General features: G+C 34.4%; 1 protein-coding gene and 1 long non-coding RNA gene across 2 annotated transcripts in view; both read right to left on the bottom strand.

Moving 5' to 3' along the window:
* The window catches only part of LOC140753529 (ras-related protein Rap-1), a 33,162-nt gene extending 27,377 nt beyond the window's left edge, over positions 1–5,785 (bottom strand). Inside the window, exon 1 of the mRNA XM_073088204.1 lies at positions 5,586–5,785. Coding sequence (XP_072944305.1) covers positions 5,586–5,674 — 89 coding nt within the window. The 5' untranslated portion in view covers positions 5,675–5,785. The remainder of the gene's footprint in view (positions 1–5,585) is intronic.
* Positions 5,786–10,039: 4,254 nt separating this feature from the next.
* LOC140753465 (uncharacterized) lies at positions 10,040–11,002 on the bottom strand. Its single transcript, XR_012103572.1, has 2 exons — positions 10,517–11,002; positions 10,040–10,294 (listed from the first exon to the last, which is right to left on the bottom strand). It is a non-coding gene; the product is annotated as an uncharacterized LOC140753465 (long non-coding RNA).
* Between the last annotated feature and the right edge of the window lie 203 nt (positions 11,003–11,205).

The raw sequence follows: 11,205 nt of genomic DNA on the forward strand, positions 1-11,205 counted from the left end.
GTGGCCGACCTCAGGAAGGAATCTTATCTTATTTGAGATTGTTCATGAGCCAGTTACCATCAGGTGGACTGCATGTTCGTCTGCTATACCTAAATTATAATGAAACAAGCCTCATTATAAGACGACTTTAGGTAGCCAAGTTATAAAACACGTAGGCGACATCACGGCAAAAGGCACACAGTATTAAGCACACGAGATTAATTCTGACGGGTGAATTGTGAAATACATTATTATTCACATTCCAGCCTGAAGCTCTACTGGTAATGTAAACATAAGCAGATACGCAACACGTGACAAAATGGAAGTTCGCGATAATCTTATATTAGATATAAAATACGTGATCTTATCTATGTTTCATGAATTTATCGACACTCAAACACGCAGTAAAATTACCTACCTAAAGGTTTTTGGTAGATTAATGTTTCGATATATATGCCTACTTTTAAAGTTTGCTATTATTTATAATTGATTCGTAACTGTTCTAAGGATTTCGGATCGGTTTTTAAGGATTTCAGACTGGCATAGACTTTGTCTAGAATTTTTAATAATTAAATACCACACAAATTGTGTACAATTGATAATATTCTGAGGAACTAACAGGATTCTTTCTTATTTCCCTTCTGTAATGTTAATTTCGACTGGTGGTAAAAGTGATTGTAATATGAGCAATAAGTGTTTTTTACGTTTTCTGTAACCATTTCAAAACACCTTATAATGACCTTTGTCGAATAAAAATAAAAGTAGGTACCCTGCATTTAAAGCCAAATTGTCGGATATTTAATCCAATTTTTTTAAGACATATATGTAAATATGACAGTTTTATTTGCACATAAATGACAAAAATAATAGATATAACCTTTTAAGCGTACGACTTATTATGTTTAGTAATTGAAAAAAAATCTTATTCGACTTGAGTTAATCCTGTAAGTCGCCTTAAACTTATGAGACTTTCTAACATTAGTTCGATTCATGTGCCTAAAATACGACATTCAAGCCGACGTTTTTTGGTATACATTTATTTTTAAATTTTAATTCTCTTCATATTTTAAGGCTATAATAAAAAACAACAATGTTAAGCGCTACGGTGTTCTAAAACTTATATAAAGCGTTCCAATTTAGCCTCTAGAGGTAGAGCACATATGTGACCAACTTCAGGTAGAATTTCATTCCTATCTGTAGTTCATTTCAAATCTATCAATGACAGTTACCACTTTCAATCAAGGGAACAGTAAACTCGCTTGCTATTTCTATATAAAAATATACACTCTCGTTTTTAATTTCAATTTTAAATAGAATACATTTCAAAGGACAGCCATTATTGTTTTAGTTAAGCCTAACCAACTAAACACAGACACAGTTTTATAGAGTAGCCGACATCGGCACATTGTTACGGCCGACAACTATTTACACAAACAAAGTTATTTAAATTATGTGGTGCATGTTTAACTTTCACATTGTTAGTTGAAACAGATAGTGCCCCTATTACATTATGCTCGTAACAGTGAAAACTATGTTTGTATTTTTTATTCGTTTTGTTTTATTAAGTTTGCCAATGGTTATATTTTTTATTAAAGTAACGTTTTTGATTTTTTTTTCTTTTATCTATACGTACTCGTAATTGAGGAGCGGCGAAAGAAATTGAGAAGAAATTTATCCAGTAAATTTTTGAGCAATTAAGTGAATAACTTTAATTTCTCTAAATGACGTTAGGAAGTGCAGTAATGTAATTGTAAATAATATAATACTTAAATGGTTGTTATCGACAGAAATAGAAATAGAAAAAATCATATTTCGATTTTCTAAGGCAAAATATTGATTCACTGAACCAACTAAACACAGACACAGTTTTATAGAGTAGCCGACATCGGCACATTGTTACGGCCGACAACTATTTACACAAACAAAGTTATTTACATTATGTGGTGCATGTTTAACTTTCACATTGTTAGTTGAAACAGATAGTGCCCCTATTACATTATGCTCGTAACAGTGAAAACTATGTTTGTATTTTTTATTCCTTTTGTTTTACTCATATCAAGTTTGCCAATGGTTATATTTTTATTAAAGTAACGTTTTTTAATTTTTTTCTTTTATCTATACGTAATTGAGGAGCGGCGAAAGAAATTGAGTAGAAATTTATCCAGTAAATTTTTGAGCAATTAAGTGAATAACTTTCATTTCTCTAAATGACGTTAGGAAGTGCATTCAAGTAATTGTAAGTCCTAAATACCTAAATACCTAAATGGTTGTTATCGACAGAAATAGAAACAGAAAAAATCGAATTTCGATTTTCTATGGTGCATGTTTAATTTTTACATTGTTGGTTGAAACAGATAGTGCCCCTATTATATTATGCTTGTAACAGTGGATAATATGTTTGTATTTTTTATTCGTTTTGTTTTATTAAGTTTGCCAATGGTTACATTTTGTACTCGACTGCCGAAAGTTGATTTTCGAGCTTTAATATGTATGTTTCATTTATTGGTATTTTCGTTGGATTCGTCTAAATTATAAACGTTACAAGGCTATAATTATTTGGGCTTATAATCAATACTAATTTATCTAAATATATATAACTCAAAGGTGACTGACTGACGTAGTGATCTATCAACGCACAGCCCAAACCAATGGATGGATTGGGCTGAAATTTTGCATGCAGGTAGATGTTATGACGTAGGCATCCGCTAAGAAAGGATTTCGATCAATTCTACCCCCAAGAGAATAAAATAGGGGATGAAAATATTACTTCGTAACGCGATCGAAGCCGCGGGCTACAGCTCGTGTATTGTAAAGGTAGCAACGAACCTGCAGTTCATCTGATGGTAAGTGGCTGTAGCTTGCGGACTACAATCAACCCCAGAAGGGATGAAAATAATTAAACCACGAAAGTTTTACGACGTCATGACATCAACTAAAAATAATCACATATTATAAATGGAATTGTATAAAATTGTGTTATTTTAAGATGAAACGTTATGAAATGTTGTGAAACGCCTTTGTCGGTGCCTCGAACGCGTTCGAGTGGTTCTGGATACTTTACAGCTATTGAGCAAAAGATTCTAGTCTAGCGGTTCGAGTCTAGGGCCAGAATACAAACATATGTATATAGGTTTATTGCAATTCGTTTGAAGACGAGAGCAGTTAACCTTTTAAGATTAAAGTGCCTCGTGAGCTGCATTTATTAATATGTTATGTGCTTGATTCAATATGTTGTAAATAAAAACCTCTTTTATATAATAAAAGGAGACATACCTAAGGCGTTATTAGTCAATTAATCAATGTAATGTATGTTGCTTCGCAAATATCTAAATTTGAAAATTTCTACTTTGGTACGCAAGAATTAGTTATAGATTATTTTCTAGAGGACAATCAATATTTATTAAGATTAACTTAATTATCGTTATAATGCCTATTAAATTAGCACATAACATTTTTAATTTGAGGATGATGATGAAAGATTTGAATCGTTAAGAAGTCACCCTAATCTATACAAATTTATTACCAAAATGAACTATATGAAAGCATAATTATACGGTTGTCCCAAGTGCTCTTGGCTATATAATTCAGATGGAAACATAGTAGGTATTCACAGCTGTTAAAACTCTTTGTGGTGCAGAGCGCCTACTTCAATCTATTTCAAATCGATGGGAAATTGCACGTATTGGGTGCTATTACAGCGGTGATTGTGCTACGTTCTGGTTTAGGTGACCTTTAAGAACAGTTTGAACAGTGCTTAAGAATATGTGTTACATGTGAAACATTACCACCTTCAATGGATTCGTAATGCCGTTTTAAATAGAAAATGTAACACATTGTTCAATATAATAGGAACTTAGATTCACTTGTGATAACAATAATTAATTTTTATACTAGCTGATCCGGCAAACTTTGTGCCGCCTTAAAATCTATTTATCAAATATATTTCATATAAAATATAGCCTATGTTACTCGTAGATAATGTAGCTTTCGAATGGTGAAAGAATTCTTAAAATCGGTCCTTTAGTTTTTGAGCCTATTCATTACAATCAAACAAACAAACAAAGTTTTCCTCTTTATAATATTAGTGTAGAAAAATCAATGGGTTGCACTCCGTGAGTACCAGCAGAAATGAAAACTTTCCAAACCGAACCTGAATAATAAACTATAATAAATAAAAAATGAAACTGACACTCATTGACATTTTTTCTATGCTGACAACGGATGACATCTTGATGTTTCCAGTTTGCTTTGCCGTCTTACAAATTTTTGATCAGCCCACATGTCCTGACGTGAGTTTAACATATTTTACCCATCACAAAAAGTGTATATCGCAGCTAAAGAAGTTTTCTCTTCAAAAAATAAAAACTGACTGTATTGCGTGTTTGTGGTTGAACCTCATTATCTGAATACCGCAATGTGAATTCAATTTCACAATGAGCGCAGTAAAAATAAATGAACAGAATATTATTCGAACAATGAAGTACAATCTCACAAAGTGGGCGGTAACAATTAACACTTATATCAATCTAATGTAAAAATAGTTTAATACAAGTCTAAATTATAAAATACAATGTTTGTGTTTAATTTTTATGCCTATGAGATGTAATTGATCATTCACGGTAATTATGATGGTTAAATTCATCAAATTTGAAGTATTTCGATGATCATTATACTTTATATTCATTTGTAGTTATTTCCATTCATTTCTATTACGCCTATTTCAAATAAAGGTAAATAAAATATTACAACGATACATTGACTTTAATCAAAGAACGTCGCAGATTCTTTTGTACCTAAAATTAGGACCAAGTCTTTGAAATAGACAAGAAAGAAGCCTAAACGCGCCTTGAGAATTATTTTGAAAAGAATCACGGAGATCGATAGCAAATTGCAGAAAATTGCCTTCCCGCCCCCGATAACGAGATCTTCTCAAAGCGATGGTTTCACAATGAGACGGCACATAACTCAGCTTCTTTGTGATTATAATCTGTATTGAGACTAAATAAATTAATATTTTTAGAAAATCCGTCACAAAAAATAAATTAAGAACACATATTCGTAATTTACTTTGTATTTTTAGGACTTAAAATTTGTTGACGTAATTAATTTCGCGTAATTCAAAAAGGTGCAGCGTTGGAGAACTGTAATTGAGATTTGAGAGCAGAATTGCTTAATTAAAACTACGATTTCTCATACAGCATAAACTCTGTTATAGGGGTGTTTAATATTTTAATTAATTCAGTTTCAGAGCTGTATAAATGAACGTTAGTTTTAATTACACGAAGGCGGCGAGACAAACCCAAACAATAAGACCCGTCTACGCGTCTCCTGACGATTGTTCCCCGTAGACAATGCTACGACGCTACGGTGCTACGACTCTACGACGTGCAGCGGCCATTACCCACTAACACCACCATTAAAACAGGAATTGAATGCATTCTATTGCTCGTCTGATACACGGAAAATTCCCGACAAAACATGCAAATTAATAACACTAAATGTTATTATAACATCGGATTAAATTTAAATAGTTATTACATCGCGCTCCAATTGATATGCTAATGTATTACGGTAAGTTATTCAAAATAATGATTAAGTGTGATCACCTGTGGGGCCTACGTTCTTCCTCGGGTTCCTCCTTCATAAACGATGGCTGCAGGCTGAACCGCCGTCGGAATTGGTGTCTGCCTTTCATGTTCTCAATTTGAATGTTCACTTAACACATAATAATACTTTTAATCCACAATCAACAGTAGGTGTTATCGAAGTGCGGGAGACGGAACGACGCACGTGCGCAACGCGAGGCGGTCGGCCGACGAGTGGCTGGAGCCCTCCGCACGAAATGCTATGAAACAAACTCACAAATATGAATCTTACAACTCAAATATCTAACGCTAATCTTTACACTAAATAGACAAAGCGAAAACGGTACAATTAGAACTTACGCAAGTACTAAAATACAATCAATTCACGCACCACGTTTTTCGCAACGCATTTTGTAACAATCGATTTTCACTTGGTGTTTATCGCAAAAAGTTATCGAATACGGGTCTAGATTATACCTACTTCACTGGAAATGGTTTTGTTCACGGAAAAATAAATTTATCACCTCAATACTAGGTAACAAGCTGTTGAATAAGTTAATTTATGCTTAAAGTTCCAGGTTTCTAATGCGGTGAAGTGATTGAGAAGTTTAATTAACAAAATTTTCTTCATATTATTATCGAGAAAGCAATCAATCTAGGGAAAACAGAACGGAAATTACACTTGATGCCTTCTGGAGATGATTTTGATCAGTTTGAGCTCTTCTCATTATAATGACATTGTTATTTTTTAAGTTTCAAGTAGTGAACGATCACGTAGCCTATCTGACAGTAAGTGGTCACTGCCTCCTATGGAGATCTTTAATCAACTCCATATTATTATGAGGTTCTACGTCAAGCCGATCACAGATGCTTAGTCACTTCTGGACTAGGTTTGCCTCGTATATAAGTGAGCCGGTATCCACAACGTTCCGTCGAATCACAGTACCTAAGTTGTACTCGACCTTTGGAGACATAGCGCACTATGTATGTCCTATTTATATACACCCTACAGCCTGTTGCGCCGACCTGTTACCCTGCCTATAACGAGATATAAAAGGTCCGTGCCTTGCGAAAACTTTTTCCATAAATAAGACCTTCTCGAATGAGGCTCAAGTCTTTTTATTCGGGAGAGCGGGATTTAAAATGGATCCAAACTCTTTTAGGTTTTATTTCCCATATAAAATACGAGTAATTTTACACCGCGTTTTATAAGAGCGGAGTCCTAAAGAGAAAATGTGCTTGTTTTGATTGAATTATGTAATTAAAAGTTTGAATGTAATGTAAGCAATAAAGTGACATACAGTCTACCCGATCTTATGTGGTCATTGACGAAATGAGATTGGAAACGTATTTAAAGGTTTTATATAGAGATGCGTTATGGATTCCAAAAACGAATCGGTCCCTTTGCATTAATACATCTATTAATGCTAAGCGGCGAACCACAGCCTTAGTAGTTTATCATCATCGTAATGTTAAGGCAAAATTGTGGTGGTGGTAGCACCGTAATCAACTGCCCTTCAACCCGAGGATATCTGGAAAGAACTGTATATACATTCTAAGGAAAAATGAGATTAATGATTTGGTAGAAAAGAACAGCCATTGCTAGTTATACTAGATAATTTTATGATTTAGTAAAAATGTACGTACATTTTTTTTTATCTCATTGTTTTTGTCTCATAAAGTCTACGTACGTACATACCTATAGGTTTGCGAAATTATTTTACTAAATTCTTTATGATATTCAAAATCTATTTTTATAATACAATTTGTTACTATATTTCGAATATAAGAGCAACCTACGCACGACCTCTTTTCATTATTCTGACTAAAATATATTCTGTACAATAACAATTAACAATTGTTACCCAGTGATAGCCTAGTGGTTAAGAAACTCGGGCTCTTAATCGAGAGGTCCGAGGTTTAAATCCCAGGCACTTATCTCTGTATTTCAAATTAATTATCACTTCAAAAATTCAAATGAATTATTTGAAATTAATTAAACTTAAACTTGCTTAAACGGTGAAGGAAAACATCGTGAGGATGCCTCCATACCTGAGAATATAAAAAAGGTATATGAAAGGTATGTGAACTGTACCAATTCTCACTCGGACAGCGCGGTGGACTGTGGCCTAATCCATCTCGTAAGAGTAGACCCGTGCCCAGCAGTGGGACAGTAATGGGTTGATGATGATGATGATGAAGTTATTTCTATAAGTAAAATATATAAATACGAACATGCTATTGAATTAGCTTTGTGCTCAGTGATTGAAACTCAGTCTCCTAATCGTGAGGTCCGAGGATCAAACCCCACTTCTGACCTTGCAAAGTTATGTGCAGATTAGAAATTAATTATCACTAGTTGTAACAGTGCAGGAAAATGTTGTGAGGTAATCTACACACCTGAGTTCTTTAAAGTACGATTCAATTGAACATATTAGTATACTTTCTAAATTATTTTCGCTGATGCTTTGCCTTATAAAACTTACTAAACATTAATCTTATATATAAAAATCTTACATATAGTACTTACGTATTTACATATACCAAATTTTATATGCATATTCAGTAGGTCTGAGAATCGGCTACTATCTATTTTTCATACCGCTAAGTGATAAGAGTTGTTTACCTTTAACATTTTTTTATTTATATGGCAACACAACGTTTGCCGGGTCATCTAGTAATCATATATTTTAAAGATACGCTCTGCGTGGCGGAGCGGTCACCATACCAGTCTGACGCGTAAAGGGTTCCGGTTTCTATCCCCGGCCAGACAGATATCTAAATGATGAATTTAAGTATCTGTTCTGGTTCTGGGTGTTTGTGTCTTCGTATTTGTGTGTGTCCATGGCACATACGATACAGGGAATCATAGTGTGGGGCTGTGAGTGTAGAAAGTGTTTATTTATTTAATTAGGAAAGTACATAAATATTATACGTATGTTGCGAACTTCACGACATTTTAAAAGTATATAAAGTTTAAATTTTACAAGTACATGGGAGCATCACTCGTCAGTAGGGTCGCCCGGGGCTATTAAAGGTCACGCTTGAGGGTGTAATTTATTGGTTTAGTAACGTAATCATTGTAGAGACGTGCCAATAAATACATGTGTGAGTTTTATATCTTTATATATATATTTTTTATGTGCGTGTGTATGTCACTGAACTCCTCCTAAACGACTGGACTGATTTTGATGAAATTTGTTGTGTGTGTTCAAGGGGACTTGAGAATGGTTTAGATTCACAATTAAGTCCGTGGGAAAAGGTTTTTTTTTTATTAATTTTTAATTCGTAAGTAGTTGTTGATTTTGGAATGTTTCACATTGGATTCGACAGACTTAGCAGTTTCAAATATTTTATCTATTTTTCAAATCCGTAAGTGATAAGGGTTGTTCACCCTTAACATTTTTTTATTTTTATGGCAACACAACGTTTGCCGGGTCAGCTAGTATGTGTATATATTTATTCGTAGAGTAGATAACATTTTTTAACCGCGTTGAACGGGTTATTTTTGAAATGTTGTTACTTATACTTTATTGTATTGTATCTATTAGGTGTTATATTTGATATGGTACTGCGTTTTTTTGAGATACAATGTTTTTGTCTGTTATTCATTCAGGTTTTATTAAAATATTTTCAGTCATAGTTAAATTATTTTTTAATACATATAGATTATAATTATTTATCAAAAATGACATAAATATGGTTCATCGCTTTATTTAAATATACTATCCCATGTTAATCTATTGTAAAAAGTACATAATTATTAAAAAGAAGAAATCAGACTGCTTAAATACTGCCCAATCCTATAATTTAGACGAATCCATCGATACATATTTTAAAATCTGTCAATCCGTTTGCGCCGCAGGGCATGTAAAAGAATGAGCCATTCGACGTACATATGCTCTAAAAACATTATCCTGCGTATTCAGACCCAAAAATACATATATAAAAGATATAATTACGTAATGATATTCCCATTTGTTCCGAAAGCTTTTGTTGTCGATATATTTAACAATAAAATTCCATACCCTATTATAAATTTTCTGAGCCTTTCTGGGGCGTCAAGTCACGCGTGTATCCTAGCTCAGGGGTTTCGTCTTGCGTGAAACTACCCATCTGCTAGGCTGTTAACACGTTCCCTGCGGCACAGATTTTTCTGTACTTTCCATTACTGCGTTACGAGTTGTTTTAAACCTCGTCCTATATCCGACATTGTGGCGGCACGAGGCGTGTTAAATCCCACCGCCCGAAGGAGACTAAAATCCTTTTTTTGGCGCCAAATAAGACAAAATCGACGGCTTTTGTCTTGATTATTATTAACAATGAGTTGATTAACCTAAAACTGCCGCCGCCCTTGGTTAAATTCGTTACTTTAGATTCTATGGGTAAAATAAAATGTGGGTCTAATGCACCTCGGACCGCACTGAAAAATGGCAGGTTTCCATATAATTTAGTGATGGGAAAATAAATATCGATTTTATTTTATTGTTTTTATTTATCAACGTTATGGACAGAATGAATACAAAAAGGGGAAAAGTTATGGATGTTTTTCATTGAAACATTTCAGACAATAAGGTTTTTTGCAAACAGTGCATTTCGTGAGATTTTTTTTTTGGTTTTTTTGTCTGCCTCACGACATGTCAAGAATGTGCGGAGTTTTTCGTAGCATCCGACACATCTCTTCTTCTTTGGACCCTTATCGAGATGATGTGCTTTCTTTGCAGTGGATTCTGAAAAGTAGGAGCGAGTAGATTAGGGTAAAGAGTAATCGGAATACTCGGTAACGATTTTGCCTACGTTTCCTATATCAATAATGTAGCTGGTTAACTTTTGTTTGAACCATAACAGGAAACGTAATTATCTATAATGTAATTTCTTACTATACGGATATACGCCTAGCCTGCCAAGTCACTACTGGACTTTCACCTAGACAGAGTATATTTGTGACTTACCTGTTTTTGAAATATCTTCCTGTATTCTGATTCTGGCTCAGATTTTTCAACCGGTTTTTCTTCATCTTCCTCCATGATCAACTTTTTTCGGCAACGTTTCGACATGATAATTTTCAACATAAAGACAGCGGTCCTACTTCGTCGCTACGCAGCCTCGACTGCGTTGCACAACACTAACCACGTGAAGCTAGCGTGGGGTGCGGTACGAGGTGCGTGGGGAAACGAGGCGTTCCCAACCTCGTTCCGCACTGTGTTAGCATTATTATTTGTTCAGTGCGGTACGAGGTCTAATAAACCCGACATTAGGTTGGTGTACCATAGAACTAGGAATCAGTAGCACATCACAAACATATAGTTATCACTCTCCTACACTGAACCAGACGGAAGTTATGCCTCTCGCACCACAGAGAAGTTAAAGTTTTTTCTTACCGCTATAACGACCAGACATGGACGAGGTGTTTTAAGCCGCGTTCCGCAGCTAACGTGTTAAGCGATTGGTATTCGAGCAAATGTAGGCGTTTTGTATAGGGGTGTATTGGGTATTGTCTCGAGTTTCGCTCATCTAGACGAACTAAAATAGATGACCTAGGATTGTCTCCTGATATTCATGACCGACATCCTACCAGATATATATTTTTTTCATTTATTCAATAAAGAAGACTTACAAAGAAAAACAATATTTAAAACCT

Source organism: Epargyreus clarus, unplaced genomic scaffold, assembly GCF_041222505.1.
Source record: "Epargyreus clarus isolate Ecla_fem2 unplaced genomic scaffold, WU_Ecla_fem_2.2 ptg000026l, whole genome shotgun sequence".
Classification (NCBI taxonomy): domain Eukaryota; kingdom Metazoa; phylum Arthropoda; class Insecta; order Lepidoptera; family Hesperiidae; genus Epargyreus; species Epargyreus clarus.